The 25170-nt window shown below is 38.2% G+C and overlaps 1 protein-coding gene across 3 annotated transcripts; it reads left to right on the top strand.

The window, feature by feature from the left end:
- Window positions 1-922: 922 nt before the first annotated feature.
- LOC146385252 (voltage-dependent calcium channel gamma-5 subunit) lies at window positions 923-20562 on the top strand. Of its 3 annotated transcripts, XM_084930873.1 has the most exons (8): window positions 923-1175; window positions 7832-7912; window positions 11437-11677; window positions 12394-12435; window positions 15058-15144; window positions 16854-16994; window positions 17485-17630; window positions 17878-20562. In XM_084930873.1, exons 3-8 carry the CDS (start codon window positions 11482-11484, stop codon window positions 18139-18141), a joined length of 876 nt encoding a protein of 291 aa, XP_084786999.1. In that variant the 5' UTR covers window positions 923-1175; window positions 7832-7912; window positions 11437-11481; the 3' UTR covers window positions 18142-20562. The 3 variants fall into 3 exon arrangements, with proteins under 3 accessions (XP_084786999.1, XP_084786998.1, XP_084787000.1); XM_084930872.1 differs by lacking the exon at window positions 7832-7912 and having other exon boundaries at window positions 924-1175; XM_084930874.1 differs by lacking the exons at window positions 7832-7912; window positions 12394-12435 and having other exon boundaries at window positions 932-1175.
- The last annotated feature ends 4608 nt before the right edge of the window (window positions 20563-25170 follow it).

The raw sequence follows: 25170 nt of genomic DNA, 5'->3' as shown, positions 1-25170 counted from the left end.
TATGGATGATGTTGTACAGATGTTTTAGTATTCTTCATCAAAATTAAACAAACAAATACACCAAAATATAAATTCCGGTAATATCCTTTGGAAGAGTTTTTTTATATTGTGCAAAAATATAACATAAAGTTGGTAAGTTAATATTGTATTGTAAAGACCCTACAGAGAAGTCCCAACAATCAAACGACCCCCTATGAGCAAGCACTTTGGCGACAGTGGGAAGGAAAAACTCCCGTTTAACAGGAAAAAACCTCCAGTGGGACTAGGCTCATCTGCCAGCACTGGTTTGGGTTGGCAGGAGGACAAAAGAGGTGCTGTGGATGAGGGTCAGAGATGAATAATAACTCATAATTTAATAATTAAATGCAGAGTATTGCACCCTTGATCTCTGGCTCTCTTCCACAGCTTGTCTTTTATCCTGTCTTCCTTGTCTCTCCCAGCCGGTCGCTACAGATGGCCGCCCTTCCCTTTGCCTGGTTCTGCCACTCATAGGGGGTTATATGATTGTTGGGTTTTTCTCTGTATGTATTATTGTAGGTTCTACCTTGCAGTATCCAGAGAGAGCATTCTTTACACAAGGTACAAGCTGTTTTGGGCTTATCCAGATAAAAAAAAAAGAGTCTTTTTCAAGAAATGGCCAAGACGGCAGCAGAATTTGCAACAAATATAACTTAACAGGCTTATAGAGATATTTTCAGCAGTCAAAGGGGATTAGATTGATTATAAGGTAGACCACAGAGTCACAAAGATACTTACAAAACAGGTCATTTCTTTGTTTTATGCATAACATTGTGGTAAATCCTATAGCAGAGCTTGATTTTTGTGCTGCTGCTTCATATCAAAACAATATCTGCTGAAATCTTATCGCTGCATGTGGTTTGAACTACAAATTCACTGATCCATATCACGTCACTTCACCTCCCTCCCTCCCGTTCACCTGAAGAGAGGTGGAGTGAGGAGTTGGGGTGCCACGTGCCTCACTCCACGCGGGCAGAAGGTATTGCTGTTTTGGATAGTAGTGGTGCGCGAGCGACGCAGCTGCGGGTCAGGTTCAGTTAACGGGCTTATTTCCAGCCAAAGCCGAGATAACGCGGAGCGACTGAACAGGAAGAAAAGAGAGACGATAACAGAACACCAGGAGAAAGACGTTTCATTGACGAGTCTTCTTCGCGAAGGTAAATTATTTTTAGCCAACTTTTCCTTGAGTGTCCACTGTAAGCAAGACGTTACAGAGAATATTTCGAGGAGGAGAAAGCAAAAAAAAACAAAACAAACAAACAACAACAAAAAACACGGAGTACTTTTCCTGTTGTTGTTTTCTCCCCCATGCTACTAATGTGTTTGCTTAGCTCCAATTAGACTGAGACTTGTTTGAAATATTAACATGTAAAACACATGTTTTCTCTTTGCCTCCATAATTACTGCCGAAGCCTTTACTAAGCTTTGAATTACTCACATCTGCACGTGAAGACTGGAGTTGCTTTTCTCTGACACATGTTAGCGATATTCAAAAGGATTTGTTGCACGTTGATTAAAACAAAAACTTAGAAGATAAATGTACGCCTTAAGTGGCTGTTGAAGAGAAGCCGATACCTCCCCTATGCCGACTCAAAGTCTATTCGGTTATTACACCCTTTCAATTGTGTCACAATGCCGCTAATCGACACGTGAAGTGCTGTAACTTGCAGAAAAACTAAAGTATCACATGTGTGACAAAGAATATCACTCTTAGATATTTTAGGATTAGAGGGATGGAAACGAATAAAAAATAGAGTCGTTGAGACTTTTAAGCAAAACCCACGGCTTTAAAACGGAAAACAAGACACATGCAGTATTTACTGTGCGCATTCCTAGGGCGTGTATTAAAAGGACAGTTGAGGTATTCTTGTTTAGCATCAGGTTTGGTTAAGTTTATCACTGATTCAATACGAGAACGTGTGTGAGTGGTTCAGTACCGCGGACAGCGGTTTAAGCCAGAGCCAAAGATTAACTGGTATCTGTAGCCTAACAAACAGCTGGCTGATTGCACTACAAACAACAGAGTCTCTCTGGCTAAATGACATAATGATTTGTTGAAAACTCCGATCGAGATTGAATATAAGGCTAATATATTTGCTTTATGTCATCTGACATCTAATAATTACTTGATTTGTTGCTTCCATTAATGTGATGATAGCCATTCAGAATGATTATGTGTTATAGTTATGAGGTTTAAAATAGTAGATAGTTTTGTGGTGTTGTGATGGAAAATGCTTCTGATTCTGTAAGATCTGATACATGTGTGCATTATAATCTGACCTAATACAAATCATGATTATTCTATAGTAAAGTAATACTAAACGAATCCTTGGCATTTGTACAATTTAAGATTTAAATAGGCAGCTCGTGTCATTGGGTCAGTGTGTCAACCAAACAAACATTGTTAAAACACTCATTCAGTATGGGGATAATTTCTCAACAATTTCAGATGTATACAGGCTGCATTGTGGATACTTGTGCACTCACCAGGTGAGAAACTACTTGTTGCATTGAGGTACATGTAGGTAGTTTACAGTCTATTATTATCTGGACATAACGGTTCAGGCTGTGACTCAAAGACAGAAAATGTGACTTCATGCACTTTAAATTGAGTCTGTTAGATTTGCAGAATTAGCCCCTCACATTTTGTAGAGCTTTTAATTTTTCTCCGCTGTAAAAGCCTCTTTAGCCACAAGCTCAAAGATGTATCTAGAGGTTTGGTATTTAATTGAAAGTCAGTCGACCTAAATCTTGGGGTTTTTGTTAAGCACTGATTTTTACTGATCTCATCATTAAACTTATGCAGGCACTGTTTTCTTTCTGTGCCCATGTTCTCAAATGTCATAAATGCCATAAATTAAATACATGTTTAAACTCTGGCTGGCAGTTTTTATGTTTATCATGGCAGCCTTGTAAAAACATTATTATAGGCCACGTTTCAAACATGATAGGATCAGAGACTGTGCTACACAGGGTTATACAGCCCTGTCCCTGTGTCTTGCCATTAAAATAATCAATTCTTTTCTTTTCCCCATCCTTATTTCTTTGTTGTTTACACATAACCAATGCTCACAGTTGTCACTCATGACAAAAGCAAAATGTAGCTCCTTTTTGATAAATGTGAACAATTTCCATGTTCCTCTGTTATCTCTGTGGCAGAAAACATTGCAATCACCTAACACTGACAAAAAATATGAATAACATATCATTAGTAAATAGATCGGTGTAGGTTTAATCCATGATTTAATGAGCATATCTATTCATAAAAGAAACCCACGTACAATATGACTTTTGTCAGAATTGCAGGATTTATTAAATTAATTCTCTATTCCCAGTGTGGGCACAAAGCACGAGCAATTAAACAAAGTGCATTAAATAAGTGTTCCCCATTGCATCAGTTACTGTCCTGGTAGCAAATCACTTGGTTCAGCGATCGGCCACCCTCTAAAAAGCACCCCGATGGGAATATCCCCAAAATGTAAACACAGTGCTCTCTGCTGATCACAGCTGCCATGTGCCCAGTTTTTAAACACCTATTCTGAGTAAGACTCTCAAAGTTGCTGTTAAAGTTTTACCGGAGTTTTAAGCATTTCTTTCTGGGTCTGTGGAAAAATAAAGTAAATGTATTGTAGAGTGTAGACAGGATGTACTTTAGGATGCCTGTTCTAGATATATTTTATCTCCAGTTACATTTTGAGATCATTCTGTGCCTATGTGGCTACATGTAATATGTCTTTCCCTCTGTAAACCTTTAAAATGTATTTGCCTCCCCGTGTCTTTCTCCTGTTTCCTTTCTATCCCCTCCCCAGCATGTAAAAGTGCACAGCCAAATAGGAAGCCTTGTTTTGGGACTCACTCATCAGCTCATTCATGCTTAACTAATTTGTGGGCCTCTCTGTATAGCGTTGCCTGGCGACGAGGCCAAGTCAGGCACTTATAAATAAATGGGAGACTTGTTCTTACAACAAACATGAGGAAATGATGTTAGTGCTATTGCTGTGGGTCACTATTTTATTTTGTGCCAGAGTCAATGAAGTGTCTACCCTTTTAGAGATCACAAAAGTGCCATTCACTCGTTTTATTAAATAAAGTGAACCTGTCTGTGCTCTTTGTTATGAATATGTCTAAGTGAAAAAAAGCAGTTCAGATAATTGTCCCGGCTTTACACAAAGTCATGGCAAAGGAAATGGGGTATTTAAATGGTCTTATATATTTATGGGTATAAGCTATAGCCTTTGTTCAGCCTTTTGCTACTATTTTATATTCTGTTTGTTTATTATTCTTAGAAGATATAGAGATCAAGTGGAGAGACAAGAAATCATGATGTTATATGATGGCATCCTCAAGGGCTGATAGTTCAAAGCCAAAATGCTTTGCTAAAAATCATAAGGGAAGCACATTTGGAACAAAATTAAAGGCTTGAGCTATATCCAGCTCTGTATCCAGAGCTGCCCTGTCAAATTAAGATGATCTGACATTACAGAAGAGAGATGGACTGCATTGTGATACAGACTGCTTTAGAGTCCCAAGAGTGGGAGGGAGACACATTAGGTCAGCTGGTTAAACTGCCGTAGCAACGTAGTAACACAAATTGGCTAATTTTTTCTCCAAACTTTTTTATTTTAAAAATACTAAAACTATCCTCTGTCTTGACAACTTGAACTTGCACCACCATCACCACCTTTCTCTGCTTCGTGCCAGATGAGACATTGTAAGCTGTCTGGCCTACAGCAGAGATTGGGCTTGGACTACAGTATGAATTTTGTGATTTTAAGTAGGCATGCCTTCAAGCAAGAGTGGAGGCATGTCCAAAATTAGACCACTGAGAAATTATTCCTGCTTGTTAGCTATGTGCTTGAGGCTGGCGTGGATCGAAAATGCTCGCTTATACACAAGAGCATATGTAAATTAATTTTTACAACCTTAACTGTTGTTTATGGTACCTTGCTTGGATAACATAACAGCCGAGACTATATGCTGATTTGAAGTAGTCTTTAAAATAAGGAAACTAAACTCAGTGACTTATCTAAAGGAATCATTTTAATCGAGATAGTAAAGGTAAAATAATTGTGTCATTTATTTGGGTTTGTGTTATTTGATTGTATTTGTATTTCTTAACTCTATCACGGATTGAGGAAACATAGAAAAATACCACTGCTTGAAACCCCTTTATGACACGTTCCCTCTGTAAGATTTATTATGTGTGAAGTGAGGCTAACAGAAACTGGCTGTAGACAACTGGCTCTGCAATGATGTGTTCATTCACAAGTATAATTTGTGAGATATACCGTATGACCCACTTCATGGATATTTGTAGATCTGATGCGTGGATGAGCTTGTGGATATATACTGTTGACATGTATTTCCCCTTTAGTATGCCTGCTGAAAATATATAAGCAGTTCCCAGCCACACAGTGATGGGGCTGCCAGCTTCACCCAGCTGTGACTGTGGCTTGATGACATGGCATATCGCCTCTCTGTTGCTTTGGACTGCTATTGTCCTTAGGCTCCCCCAGCCGGCCCTGGCAACATCAGCCAACAGGAACTAACTCACACAGTGTTAGTTGCCTGTCCACATCAGAAGCAACAGAGGGACATGCACTCAGCCACGCTCTTACAGCCACAGTAACTGGGTCAATAAGCATGCCAAAAGAGATCGGTGCTACGACACTGACGAACCCTTGACGCAGAAGAACAAATTCAAATGAGGGTGTTCATTGCGAGATTTCATAGATTTCACAACCATTTTGTGGCATTTTGAATTGAATTCCAAATACAACTTCAAACTCAGCTGTGATGGACATCATCTATTCTTCATGGTAACATTGTGACTATTTTAATTTGTGACTGCATATTTTAGTTGACAATCAAAGATATCAGTCAAAAATCATGAATTTTTTATAGCAATGCTTTTTCATGAACCACGAAAGGACTACTGACATATCATAATTATACAGAGATATGTTGATATAAATAATATTGATTTCATTTGGATAACTTACTACAATTTGTGTTCAAGTTACAATATATTTTTTATTACCAAAAAAAATATAGATCAAAATGTGTTTTCTTGCTTTGCCATCGTTTGATGAAAAACCTCTGGATTTTCAGTTTAGGGAAAATGCTGTATTTCTGGCAGTGAGCCATTTAGATTAGGGTTGACAGGAGGGTCGGTGCATATTAAGGAAGTAGGCAGAAAAGGAATTGCCCTACTTTTGGTGATGATGTGCCCTTTACTCTAGCAGTTGTGTACATTTCCCTTACTTCGCCTCTGGGCCCCTAGTGGCCTTGTATCACATTAGTGGCAGAAAATGTGAACATTATTTACTTTCATTCAAATTAATTAGCAAATGTTTTTGCATTTTGAGCATTCTGACTTCCATTAACTACATAAACATCCCCAATAAAACTCATTACTGACATTTTAACTTGCTTATTTTTTTAATGCCATTTCTATGTTTTTGCACAAGCACGCAACTTTTGAGAAGACAGCAACAAATACAAACCTCGCATTTATTGATGGATGGTTTCTAGTCACAGGTTCAGACGTTTTCCTCCAAAGGCAGCTCTGATAATTATGCAGGAGAAGAGTGTTTTGTGTACTCCTTTGATCCCACAACAAGAGCCAAAGCTTTGGTGCCCGTAGCTTTGAACATTTAAAGAGAAAGCTTTCAAAATGAAAACACATTTTTCTCACCTAAGATCAGTCACAATTACTGTTCTTTCAAGAACAGAACAATGAACAGAATTATTAGTATTAATGAATGACTGGTTATGGTAATTGTGTGTGTGTTGACAAGTGTGTTGGATCTCACTGATTATGATGGACTAAGAACCTTTTTTTTTTGGTGCTGTCTTTTCTACTCCTGGTCCCTGCTTTTCATAATAGTAAGAAACACAAGCTAGGACAAACCTACATGTAGTTTATTTTAACAGATTATAGATGATCGATGAAATTGAGTGCTTAAGTCTAAAGATGACATCTAAAACTAGAAGACTTGTTATTTAGGGGTTTTTTAAAGGAAGAATGTAAAAGAAAAGAACCAAACATGAAAAATAATACCAGCTCTGTTAGTATGGGACCCCTGAATGAGGGAATTATTATTATTGGTTGCACATTCTATTAACTGGTATATGTTTGCAAATAATTTTGTAAAATACTCTTAGGGAGTAAAATGTAACACATTTTGCAAACTCTACAAACGTTTTTAACACTTGAAGCATAATTCAGCCAGACACTACAGGGACAGTGATGCAGAAGTTCCTCCATTTGCCAGTGCAACAGTTTCCTCATAATAACCATAAATTGTGACAATAGAGACAGGATCATATTATATTTTTATGCAATGCAATTTTCACTTCTTGCCTAGCGTAGGGAGAAATGGTTAAAACAGTTTGGAGAGCAGTGGTATTAATTTATGAACTCATCCATAAAAACATTGTTAGATAAATACTTAAAACTTGTCTAGTATTCAGTCCCTATGGCGTGCTAAAATGCTTGCTTAAGCAGCTTCTAAAAATCCCAATTTGTAATTTATGCATCTGTGATGTCACTTAATGTAAACTGACAACAAATGACTTGTGATTTCCCCTTTCACAAATGCACAAATGAAGGCTTTGTTGAGGTTAATTAAGTCAGGTAAAACATTATTGAGTATTTGGTTGACTAGACCAAACATGAAAATCAGCAGTGCTCATTGGTTTTCATTGTTTTTACTTTGTCAGGTAACACAAAGGCAACCATGGTTATTTCTAGTCCAAGACACTGATTTTAATTGAAAACAGCTTGTGATTTTATACTTCTTTTTTCCAGTAAAAAGCCCCCGGAGCTGTGGCTGGTGAGGGAAATGGCTGGCTGATGGAAGTTTAATGGACAGAGCTAGAAGTGAGACAGGTATACTTTACGAAGGCAGAGTGAAGGTGGTGAACAGGGCAAGGCAATTGGCACAGTGGAAATTGGAGAAACTGATCCTGAGGGACAGTAGATAAAGATTACCACATGCGCAAACACACACACACACACACACACACACACACACACACACACACACACACACACACACACAAGGCACACAAAAATAAATCCGACTTGTAGTGTTAGCACCACATGGAGGTGACTAAAGGTCTTGCAGCAATTGATGTAAAGACCAGAACCTTAAATACTGCTGGAATTTGATGACTGGCTGATTATCAGGTGTGCAGGTTGAGTCACCAGAGAGATGGGAACTTGGTACACACACAGAAAGGCAAGAAACGTTTTGGACATCAATGCAATTGTATTTAGTCAGATATTAGCTGAACTATTTTGTTTGAAACAGCTTCAGCTGTTTATTAATAGAGACTTTTTCTACCAAGCACTATTAAAATATGATGCCATGCACACCATGCTGAAAAGTTGACAGCCATATTGGATGTGATACAAGCACGAATTTCTACAGACAAATATCTATACCCACACCATGTACACACCATGTTTGTCTTGAAATGCTCACTAATTATTAGCCAAACAGTAGTAAAACTTGGAAAAAGTGAAATGCAAACTAGTTTTCTTATTACATCTTGGAGTGTAGCTGGACAGTTGTTGCAGACAAGTCCATCATTTCCATTCAAACCATGACTGTAACAATATGCTACTGACTAAAGCAATGAGTCTTTTGCCAACCAGTTGTGGAATACACATTTTTCTCTAATGATAAGTGGTTTTCAGGGGGTCAGTGACTTGCCTATGGGCCAGCATGACTGGGACTTTAACAATCATTTCCCAACAACTACCATCAACCTCCGGCATCCAGTCACATTGAAACTGGTTGCCAGATGGTCATGAACTATTCTCTTGGCCTGTGTGACTGGGGTCTTAGTTATTTGATTCTACAGTGTCACCATGATTGTCACACCCTTATTTACTGATGGACAGAGGGGGCAGGGGTGGCTCCAGAATTTTTTCATAGGGGCAATATAGGGGCCACTAAAAATAATGGGGTGGCACACCAAAAACAGAATTTCCCAATTTATTTATGCTGTTGTCAAATATAGGTTACTTGAAAAAATATGGCAAAAAAGAAAGAAAGAAAAAATCATTTGCCTAGTTAATTCCCTGCTATTAGAGTTGATATCTCTGATAATAGGTACATATGAAAACCAAATAAGATTTTGAAATTCATAATAATCTGTTTTAACCGATTGACTGATTAATTTACTGGAAATTCTGGGTGGTGTGCAGTGCCCCCCGGCAGCCAGTGTCCCAAGAGATCATCAGAAAGCCTGGAGAACTGTTGATTAAAAAAATATTTTAAAAAATGAAGGGTTGCTCAAGACTGTATATTTAAGCACAGTCACTACTCCAGTGTGTGGGTTTTGTACTGTACAGCTAAAACAGCCCTTCTGGGTAAGTGAAGTATACAAAAAGGGTTACTGAGTGGAATGTATCCATCTACTTACAGCTCAGTAGCAATTGCCTGAATATACAGCCTTTATGGTCATTGTAAATGAATAGCTACTGATTGCAACAGAGCCAAGAATAGCTTAGGTTTAGTAATAGTCCTTTTCCATTAATGCTGCTCCTGTGCTTGGTGAATTCTGATTACTTACAGTATGTGCATCTCAATTGCTTACAACTGGCATCACTATATGAACTGTGTGGTTTTGATCTAAAGTTACTATCCCCATCAGACTCTGTTTTTTCTCTCACTGTTTGCTTTAACTGGTTGAGATGCCCACCCTCAGATGACTGATACTTCAAAGGTTAACTTCTGTTAAAAGGGAGTTTTTCCTTCACATTGTTACCAAAAGCTTGCTTAAAGGGAAATTATCGTCTTTCTCTCTACTATATTACATGGACTTTTCCTCACTATGCAAACTTGTTCCTCACTACATGCTGACAGTTAAATGGAGATCTCACTCTTTTCTTCTAACTTGGGCTTTGTATTAAGTCTTCATATAAGGAATTGTTGGAGAAAAGCGATTTCCAAATGCGATGAATTTTCTGAAAAGTTCAAAATCCTTTCACAAATTCTCTCTCCATCTTCCCAAGCTCACAGTGGGTGCTCAAAGTAGCAGCATGCTGAGATCTCATTATGTGAAATCAATTCCTTTCAACATGTATCTCAGCCTCCCAGCGCTTTAGCTTCCGGCAAAAGTGGGCTTCAGCTAAGAACAGAGCCATCGTTTTGTTTGGCAAGCACTCACATTCATATGCCGTGACATACTGTATGCCAGCTGTAGTACATACATAACAGACAGTTATGTATCTACTACATAACTGCTTTAATAATCATAGTCTATGATTATTAAAGCAGAAACAAATCAAAACAAACTCAGTTTTGTAATTCTCCTTTGGGTGCAATCAGTGCTGTTAGGCACATTGCAGGAGTGTTCTTGCTGCCTGGAAGCAGTCAAGGGTAGTCAAGTGAAAAACTTTCCTCAAACATGCTCTACTAAATCTTTCGTCCTGCACAGTTTGGTTATTTAAAGATTAATGGGAGATTTGAAAGAAAGAGACTCATTCCCAGATTTAAAATTCAGCAGAGATAAAACTGTCCTATCTGCAGGTGCGTTTGTTATCAGAATCAGAATCAGAATCAGAATACTTTATTAATCCCTGGGGGAAATTATTTTTTGTTACAGTGCTCCATTATAAACCAACATTAAGACAAGACAGACAATACGCTAACTAAGAATAGTACAATATATACATATATATACATACATAAGTCACTCATAAATAAATAAATAGCTGGAAAAGAAACGTGTATTTGTAGCAGTAACCAGTGTGTTAAGTGGATGCGTTGTACAGGGAGATGGCCACAGGCAGGAAAGATTTCCTGTGTCGTTCAGTGGTGCTTTTCGGTAATCTCAGTCTCTCACTGAACGTGCTCCTGTGACTGACCAGCATGTCATGGAGTGGGTGGGAGGTGTTATCCAACATTGTCTTTATCTTGGACAGCATCCGCCTCTCCGACACCACCTTGAGGGAGTCCAGCTCCATCCCCACAACATTACTGGCCTTACGGATTAGTTTATTAAGTCTGTTGGCATCTGCGACCCTCAGCCTGCTCCCCCAGCATGCAACAGCATAGAGGATCGCACTGGCCACAACAGACTCATAGAAAATCCTGAGCATTTTCTGGCAGATGTTGAAGGACCTCAGTCGCCTCAAAAAATAGAGACGACTCTGGCCCTTCCTGTAAAGTGCAGTGGTGTTTTTAGCCCAGTCCAGTTTATTGTCAATAATGTTACTTTCTGTTTCTACCTGATCTCCATTTTCAGTCGTAAGCCTTAGTTAGAGTGAAATTAAATATTACAGAACTCCAGAGTGTCACACATGACAACACCCAAATGCACAACCACCACCTCTGAGCACCGAAAAAAAAAAAGGAAAAAATAAAAGTAGAAATGTTTATCTCTCTCTCCCTCTCATAGCTCCCTTTTCTGCCACCGGTGCCCCCCTGCTCTTGAGGCTGTGGTATGAGCCTATGTGGCAGGAAGGCGCTAACGTTGCTGAGCAGCGTGTTCGCCGTCTGCGGCCTCGGCCTGTTGGGGATCGCCGTGAGCACCGACTACTGGCTCTACCTGGAGGAGGGCGTCATCCTTCCTCTCAACCAGAGCACCGAGATGCGCATGTCGCTCCACTCTGGTCTGTGGAGGGTTTGCTTTTTGGCTGGTGAGTTAGTCTGAAGTCAGAATACAGTTTGAACACAGTAGAGTAGCTTTCCTGTAAATCTCAAAAGCAGTAACAAAGTGGAAATGAAATCGTGAAGCCATCTTTCAGAATTATTTTTATTATACACAGCTAAGTTTGAAGCACAGATTCACCAAAATTTTGTGCATTGTCTCGTTTGCAGTATATTGTGCGTTGCATTTTTTCCCCTCTCATTTCTTTCCTTTTATTTTACTTCTCTTTAACCACTAGACTGCTGCAAGTATAGAATATGTATTTCAGTTTTTGCTTTGCACTTGAATATTTGAGCATGAACTTTGAAACTTTGCCTTCACCTCTGCATAGCTTTATGATCCATCACCTTACCTGTATACTTTCTCCAAACTGTTTTCCAGTCCTATGCTGTATCCTTCAAAATCACTTTTCCTGTTGATAGAGAGCTATTCAAGACTGCTTCTCTCATGATTTAACCGATTGCTGATTTACATTCAGTGGTGCCAGATGAAGTTTTGATTGGTGCAGACACTCCTCTCTGCTCCTTAACTGTACTTTCCTTTTCCTTCTTTTTGACCTGCATTTTTTTCACTTTACCATTCCACATTAAAAGCAACTGCAGAAGCACAGCGCATTGCATGGATAAACACCTTCTTAACGTGTTCCTCCACAGTTCTTGATTGGAAAATATTGGAAATACTAACCGTTTTAAATCTTTTCTTTAGAGAAACAACCGTCCAGACAAGTGTTGTCCCAGAGTAAACCAGGTATCCATTCTTGCTCTTACCCTCTCGATTCCTCCAGTAATCACAACAATTTACTGTACTTGCAGTACTATGTTCTGTTATTTTGCTGGATATCTAGATACCAAAGAAAAAAACAATCTCCTTTATGTTTTGTATTGCATCCAATGATATTTGTGCTTAGGTCTTTAAAAGTTGTCAGCTGACATGTACCTGCACTACAGATGCTTTTATTAGTTACGCTACAGAAGCCAGACGTATATTAACCAATTAAAATAACATGTTTTTCCCTCTTTTGCTTGGTCATTAAATTGATTTTGTCTGATTTTGCTCACAAGTACAGATCAACACAATGTATTTAACCCACCGTAGTAGACATACCAACAGTTATAATCACACTGACTCTTCTTTTTTTATTATTGGTTTAACTTTCTTTGATCAACTGTTTATGCATCAGTCAGGACAAGAAGGACATGTGGCTTTCAGGAGTGTTTGAGCTTAGTCATACTCTAAGTCAGACAAGCTGTCTTTAGATTGTTTCAGAGTTCACTTTACTTGGTTAAGTTCTGGGCGCTGCCTGGGAAAACCGTAAAGCAAGTTTTTCCCAGTATTTGTAGATCTAATCTGTTCTGGTTTGCCAGCTGCTGGAGTGTTAAAACAGCTGGAGAACACCAGCTTCTTCCTGTCTAGAGTATGAGATATTGCTCACCACCAGCCAGTATTTCTTGTTTTTAACTGAATGTCCACATCTACGGAGATTAGCCACAGTTCCATTTTCTTTGTCTAGCTTTGCATTAAATTATAGTTATTTCTAAACTACTAATACTAATTTGTAAGCCTTTCCAGTCTCTTTTTTAAGAACAGCAAACCTAAAAAAGGTGCTTCAGCAAACCTGATTTTATTGATTAAATTCCATCTTTACAAACTTGTATTGTTTAGCTTAACATTTCACTTTAGCCAGCCTACACTGGGAATGTTTCAATTATTTTGATCAGTATGGACAGGAAGAATATTTGTGTTTTTCTTAAATGGTAACATAACCTTTAACATCAGTCCACTTACTGTTGATTTAATCTATACGACAATTGAGCTGCTTCGTCCTTTTTCAGGGTTAATGGTTAAGTCTTGGTAAATATGTTGGGATTCCAGTTGTGATTATGTAAGAGATGTTCTGCTGCCATGAAGCAGGCCTTTGGTTTAAACGAACTAATGGTTTAGTGTGTTTTTTTTAGGGGCAATTGAGTGGCCTTATTGCCCACTTAATTTGACCCAGAAACAACCAATGCTTACCATCACAGTGTGTAGTTACACCAGTGAATGTGAATGAGGTTGCACGGTGTTGTGACAGGTGAAGTATATCACGTTTTACAGTTAGTATTTTATTCCAGAATCAGTTATTATAGAGAATAATAAAAAATAAGAGAAAAATAGAAATAATAACATAAGTCTTCATCATGAAAGTTTTGTAATAGTCGTTATTTTCCTTTGTTGGGAATAAAAAGGAAAGTGGTGATTAGTAGTAGTACAGAAACGCTGTTGACTGGAGTACAAAATATTTCATGACCAAAGGGAACCTTGGTCTTAGTGTATAGTGGCTTAAGCTTTTACTTTATGTTAAAAGAAAAGCTGATACAATGAGCAAGTTTGAGGGAGATCTGCAATGACATACATATGTATACACAATGTGGACCTGAACTGGTCCAATCAGTCTGCGTTTACAAACTTCTCCTCCATCAGTTTCTCCTGCTGTCTGTCTGTCTTATATTCATATGCAGACATATTAATCCTAATGTCTGTTAAATATAACTATGTCATGATATAGTTAGGTAATTAACTAACAAATTACAGACTGTATTTGCGCATATGTGCAAATATAGACATACTGTATGTGATATCAATAAGAAGTGGGGGGCCGATATTTGCATACACAAAGAAACCCTAGAAATGCACAATAAAAACTGACTTTTCATTAAAGTGAAAAACAGCAAGACTATAAACATGGAGTCAATAACTGGCTAAATCCTTGGAGAACAGTCTCAAGAATCTCCCAGATTTGTTTTTCTTAAATAGCTATGCAAAAACATAACACATCCTTATATGTGTATTCTGTGGAAGCAGTATGAAGGTAATTACATATGCTGAACCCCAGAATATCACCTAATCCAACACCTCATAGTGTGTGGAGTTAATGAAGTGATGAAAAAAATCAGTTGGTGTGTTTTGCTGCCACATTTTGTACTGTATGTGTCAGCGCGATAAGGAGAAAGGTGTTAAAGTCTAATGTTGGGTGTTCCTCAAACAAATACTGACAGCATAAACTGTGTGGAAGCTATAAACTCCCCATTCTCTTTCTAAGTTGACTGATTTTAAGTGATATTTAAATTTAAGAGCCTCACAGAGCAAATAAACTGAGCTTGGTCCTTAGATACCACTTGCAACTCGTCGTTCCAACAACTTGTTTGAAAACATGACATTTGTGACATTTATTCGTTTTTGCCATTATAGGTATTCATCATGTCAAGACATCCATGTATTCTGCATGTGTACTGTATGACCTTCAGGGTTGGTTTTAATTAATCGCTTGTGTACAAAAACATATACTGAAATTTCACTTAATATCATTTTTTCCCCTGTGTTTTATTCCAGGAGAGGAGAATGGACGGTGTTTTACCATTGAGTATGTGATGCCCACTAATGTGCAGATGACATCTGAGTCCACTGTTAGTGTACTCAGTAAGTAACTGTTCACATGTCATGATTATTTTTGACCATTTTTCAGTCTATTTTCTAAACTGAAAAGATGCCATTTAGTTTGAAATGCTTCACCATAATAGCATCTAGAGGCACAGCGGTTTTAGTCATAGACAAATGTACCGTACCAAAGCTACTGCACAGAAATGCAGAAACAAGATGATAAAAACATAAATGTTTTATATAGAAGTGTGTGAAAGAACTGTGTTAACTGAAGCCACATAAATTTGTCAGAAGTCTTTTTTTTTTCACAAGACAATGATAAGATTATTCTTAACAAACACTCAATTCATATGTAAATCCTGTTTTGATATTGTAAAGTCTAACAGGATAACAGAAAAGAACTAAGTTTTACCTGAGTACAACTCACATGAATTAAGTCCACACCTCTTTGCTGTCCTGTCATCTCATACAGTATGTGGGTTTTTTTTTTTTAGGATGGAGTGATATTGCAATTTATGGAATAATCCCCAAGGCAAATGCATGCAAGACAAATACTGAGTGTTAATGAAAAATTCAGTGATGCTATTTAAATAACTCCCTACATGGTGAAAATGCATGGGCATACATATACGCATTAGCATTTGGCACTTTAAGTTTAAAGCTGTGGAGTCTCACCAAGTCAAGCAAGCAAATTGTAGGAAAATAACATTGCCAAGCTATATAAAACTCAGTTTTTCCAGAGCCTGCAATTATATAGTTATACTGAGTAGGTGCAGTAACTCAAAGATTAGCACACTCTTTTATACTGTTATGTGGGGGTTGAAAAAAACTGACACAAATGCAGAAAAGTTGAAAAATAAAATGTAAGGGTTTGCATTTTCTGGAAGTAGCAAATAACTAAATGAGAGCCACAGGATGAGTTAAACAAAATTCCAGCAAAGTACAAACTAACAATAATAATACCTAAAGACATGAGGAGGCAAGCAGGAAGCTGTGAAGAGGGACAAATGGCCAAAAGACAAGGGAAACAACAGGAGAGCATACACTGACCAGCCATTTAATAAATTAGGACTAGAACTAGGTTGGACTTCCTCTTGTTTACACAACTGGCTGAATTTTTTGTGCCATAAATTAATCGAGATGCTGTGAACAGTCCTCAAGGATTTGGGTCCAGATCTGGTGACAGTGGATGTTTAAAAAAGCAGTTTAAGATGACATTGAAAGTAAACCACTGTCCAATGTATCTGCTAGCCAAATGTTTATGTTTTCATTCTGAAAAGATTTTTGAATATTTCTTGTAGATTTCAACTGGCAAGATTGCCACTGAATCCAAAGTTTTACCAGATAATGAACATTAAAGCCAAATTCCATTAAGATTATGGCCTTAGACATCTGGCCCACTTAGCTAAAAGGCTATATTTTGGGGGTAATGAAGAACACAATGGGGGTTCGGAAAAAAGTACCAGAGACTCTAAGAGGTCTTTTGCCATTTTCTCACAGCAAGCAGGCCCTGCTCTGTCTTAACATAAAAGAATCAAAAGTTAGTCAAGGTCATTAAACACTAAATCCATGAGAGTGAGGCATAAGATAGACCGAGTGAATATTTCATGCTGCTACTACAGCAAATTTTAATAAGAAAAATAAATAAATACAGATATTGAAATTTTATATTAGCTAAGATAAGGACCCATAAAACACACTCAAACTCATCAGTTTATTTTCTTTTTGCTTCCCTTCTCTCCTTTTAGAGATGATTCGCTCTTCTACACCCTTTCCTCTGGTCAGCCTCTTCTTCATGTTCATTGGTTTTGTACTCAGTAATATCGGCCACATTCGACCACATCGCACCATCTTGGCCTTTGTTTCTGGAATCTTCTTCATCTTGTCAGGTACTTGATTTATACTTACTGTATCTGCACTAGATGGACAAAGTGGCGCCATGTGTGCATGCACGTGTGCTTGCTTGGTGGGAGGTTGGGGGGCAAGGTTCAACTGTGCTACCATCTGTTGCACGTCATTCATCTTGTCACATTATAATCTGTAAAATGAATTACAGTATGCCAGTGTTGCAGCTACCAGACCCCTGCTGCACACAGCAGGAAAGTAAACAAAACTTTCCAATTTTTTCACAAATTTTGCAAACCCTGGTGTTTGATTTCATACATCTGTGGCAATGGACTGAAAACACATGCATTCACAGATTAAGAGAGACTGTGGCCCAATATTTTTGTGCATGTCCATCACTGTCATATGAAAGAATGATTGTTTTCATTAACTCTGTCTTTGGAAAATATTATGCAAAATTATGCAGCTATCAGTGATGTGTACCTTTGCTATATAAAATACGTTTTAATCATTTCGTCTCTCTGCCTTCCACAGGTCTGTCTTTGGTTGTTGGTCTGGTGTTGTACATCTCCAATATTAATGATGAAATGTTGAACAGGACCAAAACTAATGAGGCTTACTTCAGCTACAAGTATGGATGGTCATTTGCGTTTGCTGCCATCTCCTTCTTGCTCACTGAGGTAACTTCAGAAAGTCAAATAGTATCTCACATTTTACAAGAATGTTTCAAAGCCACAGTAATATTTAACCATTTTCTGTCTAACTAATGGTTTTATGTACATAAACTTAGCACTGGTCTCAGTTTTGTTTGTATGGATTTAATCTCATCACTTGCCTTGTACTTTAGGCATTTAACAAATCTTGTCCTTAAATTGTCAGCTGAAGATGTACTGTGTCCCAGCCTTAATCTGTTTATTCCCTCCCCAGACGGCAGGTGTGATGTCAGTGTACCTGTTCATGAAGCGTTACACAGCAGAGGAAATGTACAGGCCCCATCAGGGCTTCTACAGACCTCGTCTCAGCAACTGCTCAGATTACTCCGGTCAGTTCCTCCATCCAGACGCTTGGGCCGGACGTGGTCGCAGTCCCTCCTCCATCTCCTCCGAGGCCTCACTCCAGATGAACTCCTCTAACTACCCCGCCCTTCTCAAGTGTCCAGAGTATGAACAAATGTCCTCCTCACCCTGCTGAGGCAGATGAGGCGCGGTTGTTTCACTGATGGGGTCTTTTTGAGCTGCCTGAATTTTGACATAAAATTATTGAATAATTTAATATTATCCAGCTCGATCTTTCCGCTTCAGCTGTTTGAACTATCTTTACCCTCTCTACCGTTAATTTTTTTAAGCAGTTTTTGATTTTGTAGAGAGCAACAGTAAACTGAAGGTCGCAGGTTCACTTTGTTTCCAGGCTGTACAACAAGTGACAGAGGAAATAGTTTTACCTGGTTTTACTTTTATTAGCTTTTTCTCAAGTTTTTTCGTGAAAGCTGGCTGCCACCCTGCTAGCTTTAGACTCTAGGTAAGAACTGGATCAGTAGGCTCTGTATATGTAATTATTGTAGAATCTGCAGGTTTTTTCCTCAAATGCAAACATTTTACATCGATGTAGTTTCATGTAGAAACAAGCAGCTAATCAGAGGAATCACATAGTGTAGCTGGATGTGCTTCAAACATCCCGGGTTCTTGTTCTGAGAAAATGTTTCCTCACTCTGATTCTCTTATCATGTGATAATTGAGCAAATAGCGTGCACTTGCCATTCATAAAGGTTAACAGGGTTCAGAAAATCAGCTAATAGGGTTCAGAAAATTGCTTCTCATTTATTCTATAAATGGTGCATGTGCAACAGCAGTGTTAGTGTACACAGGCATTACATGCTCACATGCTCAGCTGTTTCTAATTAAAGTAGCCTCAACTGCAAAGCGTTGCACATTTTGTTGCCATGTACATCTTTGTATGCACATCACAGTTGTTTCAGACGTGTTCACGTGAAGGCTCTAAAATTCAGCTTTGAACATTTTCATGTTCAAGTGCAGGCTTAAGGTTATGAAACAGCTGTGAATCACAACTGCTCAGATAATTTTACTGATGTTCCATCTTATAAATAAACAGTTAAAAGATGTATTTGTGTGTCCAATGCAGCTGGTATTTGACATTTTTATATGACTTTTAGTTAATTTTCTCCATGTCTGTACACCGAATAAGAACCGTTTGTTGTTGTGAAGCCATGAGAGTTTTGTAAACTTTTTAAGCACTATCAGGAATATGTCATTATTTTGTATTTACGCATAATGTTACTCATTTTCAAGCTTGTTCGCATTGGTCTAAGAAATGTAAATGTTGACATCAAAGGAAGGGTTTGCATTATAAGTTGCTTGTTCACACATATGAGATACGTTATTTAAAGGCCTAAATACGAACACGCTAATGGCTATAGAAACTGAGTGTTTTATTGTACATAGGAAACAAACTAATGCTTTATATGCACTCATATCTCGTCATGAATTACATACAGGACTGCATCACACCGGCGAACTTAACTATCCATATATAAACAACCCTTTTACTCAAAGAGGACCTATAATAAATTTGTGCACTTATTAGTTTTGAAACAAATAAAACAAGAAGGAAACAAAAATATCAGAAAGGCAACAGTGTTTGAGTGTTGCTGCTAACTTAGAGTTATAAACTATTAGTTTATAAGAGAATGCCAAAGGGGAGAAGTTGAAGTTTGAAGTTTCTATTTGGATGTAGAACGAGTCAGTCAGGTTGTATTAAATACCATTTTCAGATGGGTTTATTGTGAATGTAAGATGTGCAAAGGAGATGCTGCTAAGTGGGATGTTTCTGCATATAGTGAAATACCTCTCCTATAGAGACACTTCAACCAAGTTCTGTAAGCGTATTTTTTTTATTTCTCCCTCAAAAAGAAAGAATATTCTTATATGTTAACAAATGCACCGCAGTCCTGAGTGTGCCAAGGAAGACACTGTATCCAGGTTAAGCACCAGTGTATTGAATATACACATTTCATGCAGTATAAGTGTAAAAAAAACATATTACATAGCTGCATTTTGTCTTGTTGCGATAATTTTGTGTTAGTTTGACATATAAATAAAATTTTACTTATTGTCAGTATATGGTGTGAGCTCCACGTGATATTAATGCATGCAACATTTCATCACTGGATCACATTGTTCCACCTGCACAAGTACATAAAACTAACAAACACAAACTGTGCCAAGTTAAACTTTCACTCTTTGAAACTACAGTATACACACCCATTCTATTTTGTTTATTTTAAACACTGTAAATATAAAATCATCTATGTGTATAGATTTTTTTTGTATAGACATCTATTCATGTAAAAACTGGTTGTTTTATTGTTGGGTAGACTTACTTGCAGTATATTTGACAGCTGCTTTGCCTCCTGCTTCACATTGACAGTGTGAGCTTTTTCATATTGTTAAGCTTACATTAATGCAAAGTATCCCAAATGGTGTCATGAAATGTTAATATGTGTATTTTTACATTCAGTCATATTCATGATGTTAGATGTGCAATTGACGGTGTGTTCTCTCAAATAAAATTATTATTTGATAAATACTCACTGCATGAATCTACCAAAGTCTGAGTTTGTTGTGCATGCATATCACTAAAGGGTCCTTCAAAAATTCAAAAACTCTGAACCTGAAATCTCTAAAATCCATGAGCATTACAGCTAAAAATGACGATAAATCTTAAAAACAGCAAGGCATCCTTAAATTCAATCATGAGTATCATATTAAAGAGGAAACTGTTATTTACATCTGTAATAGCTTGCATAATATTTAGCTGTGGATCTGTTCTGGGATCACATCAGAGTCTTGTTGCTAAGTATCAGTAGCAACAGACATAATGCTGATCAGGTTCAGTGGGCTGGATGTGGGTCACAAAGCGGCTTGCAGATGCTCAGCAGCTGTGGGCAGACTGAGAACTGCTGAGAACACTGAGAACAGCTGCAGCGGGGCTGTGGAGCTTGACTTCATAGCTTGCCTAAACTAATACTCAGTTAACTGCACAAAATGAGTCAGGGAAGGAGACTGTGGCTCGATCAATAACACAAAACAACAAACTAATGCAAGGAGATTAACACTTGTTACTCTCAGGCAGGTAAAGCCATTTGCTGTGGATGTTTATTGCCATTAAAGAAAATGATCTGCTGGTAAACTACAAAGTATAGTAAATGTGTAGTCAAGTACCACCTTCTGTTGGCACAGAGTGGAAATGCATAACAAATAGAAACTGCAGTTACACACCCGTTGGCCACTTTATTAGCCACACCTGTTCAGCCGCTAATGCAAATATTTAATCAGCCAATTGCCTGGCAGCATCTCTTTAGGCATGTTCGAGATGACCTGCTGAAGTTCAAACCGAGCAACAGAATAGAGAAGAAAGGTGATTTCACTGATGCTGAACGTGGAATGGTTGTTGGTGCCAGACGACAGTATTTCAGAGGCTGCTTTTCTGCTGGTAGTTTCCTGCACAACAATCTCTAAGGTTTACAGAGAACGAGAAAATATTTAATGAGCTATCAGGGTGAAAATTCTTTGTTGATCCCAGAGGTCAGAGGAGAATGGCTTCAACCTGATAGGAAGGCAAGAGTAACCCAAATAATCATTTGTTGCAATAAACTTATTGATAAGAGCATCTCTGAAGGTACAAAAGTGAACTTTGAAGCGGCAGAAGGACACACTGGGTACCCCTCCTATCAGCAACAACCTCCATAATCAGCAGATCTCTTCCAATTAGAGATTCTTTGAGTTTTGTTGGAAAAGGACATTCTCATCATGGATGTGAACAGCTAAGAAATCTGCAGGAACTGTGTGATGCTGTCATGTCCACAAGAACTAAAACCTCTGAGTAATTTCTCCAGTAGCTTGTTGTATCTATGCTAGGAAGAATTAAGGAAGTTCTGAGGACCAAAGATGGATAAGCAACTACATGTACCTAATAAACAGAAGAATATCAACCACTGATTGTTCAATGTCAAATTCTTTTCCCACTATGTGGCATCTAAATAAATCTGTAAATCAACAGCTAGACTAAGAGAAAATACATTGCAATCAGTAATGTCTTTTATGAACTATACGACCACAGTGAGTCACTCTCTCTGAACCAGGCCTCCCTGTGCGAGCTGGCACTCGTCCATCTAGGTGGACGAGATTTAATGGGGTTATCAGCAGGATGGAAACAGGCTAATCTGCACCGTGCACTGATGTGCCCACAAACTGAATGAACCGTTTTATATATTGACCTGATGAGATGGCACATTCCCAGACTGATTACCTCTATAACAATGAAACCATTTGTTGCAAATTTAATTACTGTAATAAGTAATTAACACACATTTTGGGACACACGTTCATTTGAACTCGTCAAAGTTCCCTTTCTAGTTTCTGTATAATTAAAGAAGAACATTTCCAGATGAATCAAGTGAATATGTGTCTGCACTTCTTCAAAATTCTTCTGTCTTGGCTAGAAGGGGACCCAGTGCCTTTTGACAACACCTCCATCTAGTGTTACTTTTGTGAATGTGCAACACTACCAGGTCATTTCTTTTCTTTCTCATTCACTTACATCCACATAATGTACACTGACCATGCAAAGAGCTTAAGATTAATAAAAAATGCTACAAACAGAACAGCTTTTTTTTTCATTCCCAACAACACTGGAATCCAGTTTGTTCATTATGCAGTGACATTTATAAGTAACCCAAAACCTGTTTTCTCAATTTTTATCTGTGTGAAACTTTACAAAAAAAAAAAAAAAAAAACCCAAACAAAAAACACAGAGGTGGGAAACAACACAGTTTTGTTTCAGGTAAGAAATGCATTTACAGCTTCACACTGAATCACCAATTCAAGGTGTAAATAGGATGAATAAAGTGATATATGCAAGCTGCATATGTGTCTCAATGTCACGGACCCGGTTCCGGGGACTTGGGGTCCGTGAGCAGTGTGGACCTTTAGTATTACTATTGCTGTTGTTATTATTATTATTATTATTATTATTGTTATTATTGTATTGGATGTATGTTTGCTGCACTGTGCTCTTGTGTTCCATGCTGATGCGTGTACGTGTGGGTGTCTGCGGGTGTGGCTGAAGGATGAAGGACAGCCACCTGCAGGCCTGATGGGTGTGGCCCTGCCGGCTGCCGGTCATGCCTAGGTTCTCACACACCTGCTTCTGATCAGGCTCGTCGGGGGAGCTACTTAACAGTGCGATGGAGCTTCCTCCGGCGCAGGATTGTTGAGTTAGACTCTATGTCAGTGTTTAAAGTGTTGTTCAGTGTATGCCTGCTGGAGTTGGTGCCATAACGGCTGTGTCTGTTGTTTTTCCTCAAGAGGACAGCGGAACACAGGACTGCAAGACACACGGGGTGTGCGAAGGCACAGGGGCAGAGAGCACGAAATGCCAGCACTGAGGAGAAGACACGTCACGGGAGTCGAGGGAGCACTTTGGAGATTTATTGTGTGGTGTACATTTACCTCACTGTAAATAAACCCACTGCTCATTCCACTAAGTCCAGCGTTTGGGTCCTTTCTCCAACATCCCCCACTGTCTGCCAGCCAGACCGTGACACTCAAGGAACTGGAGCAAACTGAGACTATGGTTCATTATTGGTTCATGAAGAGGAAATAGCTAAAACACCAAAACTACCACAAGGGAAAAACCAAAACCAAAAAAACTTTATAATTCTCTTTAATCTAATGATAATGAGATTTTTTTTTAAGTTGAAGTTAAATAAGCTCTTATCTTGCTTAGTGTAGGAATAGTAATCTGGATAATTTAGATAGTCTAAGGTAGATTACTGTGCTTGAGCAGCTGATCTTTTCTGTATATTGTCCATGAAATAGTATTATTGCACCAGTATTGGGATTCCCTTAAAGAGCTATTAGTTTTGCATAACTTGGCATGGTGTGCACTGTCTTTGAAAACTTTGAGGAAACTAAGCAAGTTATGGAAAAATGAAAAAGCACATAAACAGGTCTCTGAAAGGCATGTCCTTAAAAAATAGGGGGGAATTGCAGCAAAGATCTGATGCAGAACCAAAGAGATGCATCTGACCTTTCAGTTGATCCCTGCTGTTCCCTGAAGCCCCATCAGAAATGGTCTCAGTGGAAGGGTGGCTGTCAAGAAGGAAGGGAAACAATGAGAAAGGAAGAAAAGCCTCTGGCATCCCAAATCACACAAGAAATAGACATAAAATTTCTGGAGTGATGACTCCAGATTTAAAATTCTGTGGTTCATCAATATCTACAGAGGTGGTCACCAGAGATGAACAATAGTGAGTGCATACAGTGAGGCTGCATTTCAGCCAGGGGGTTTGGGGATCCAAAATTGATGAGGTTATGAACATAAAAATGGGCCATCAGATTTTGATCCACCATTATATACCATCTGGAAAGCAGTTGACTGGCAACAGCAGTAAAAGTTAGCTGGGTGGAAAAACACACAATATTTTTTTGAGTAACAAAAACACATTCATATTGAAATCATATCAGTGAAATTAAAATCACATATTATCCTAAAGCGATGGGAAACTAGACTCAATAGGGAGAGAACAATCGAGTCTCACAGTTTGAGTCTTGTACTTTAATGTGTACAAGGTCTACATTACATCTGTGTTTGGCAGATGTAATGTAGACCTAAATCAGGCAAAATATAATTAAAAAATTAAAAATAACGGGGCGTCGCCTTGCATTTTAATATCTGAAATGTTTTACTAAACATGTAGGGTACTCAGGACAATTTGGTGTAGCAGTGACATCTATGCAAATCAATGCGTGCATTATCTGTTTTCATTAATGTCATGCAAATCTTTTTTTTTTTTTTTGAACATCAGGATCTGGGTGTAGGAAATGATGCTGAACCCTATGTTAATGCCAATGCACAAACTATTAAGAAAACCTGAAATATTAAAGAAAGTAAACTCAAAATCAACCTGAAACTTTCATAGGCTCTTCCTTTAGCCACATGCCACCAGATGGATTTTAAAAAAGCTGCATAGATAATATATCCAACCAACTTTTTAAATGAATTACACCATATGCTTCTCAATATTTTCTTATAAATTCTTTTTGTAACATACTAAACTGGATAAAATATGAAAGCATGAGAAGGAAAACCTGATTTAAAGGTTAGAGTTAGTTGTTAAAGGTCACGGGCAGGCGTGGTTGG

Source organism: Perissodus microlepis, chromosome 6 (assembly GCF_051167445.1).
Source record: "Perissodus microlepis isolate ML-2025 ecotype Zambia chromosome 6, ASM5116744v1, whole genome shotgun sequence".
Lineage (NCBI taxonomy): Eukaryota > Metazoa > Chordata > Actinopteri > Cichliformes > Cichlidae > Perissodus > Perissodus microlepis.
Note: the sequence above shows the minus strand (reverse complement) of the source record. Positions and strands in the feature narration are given on the sequence as shown.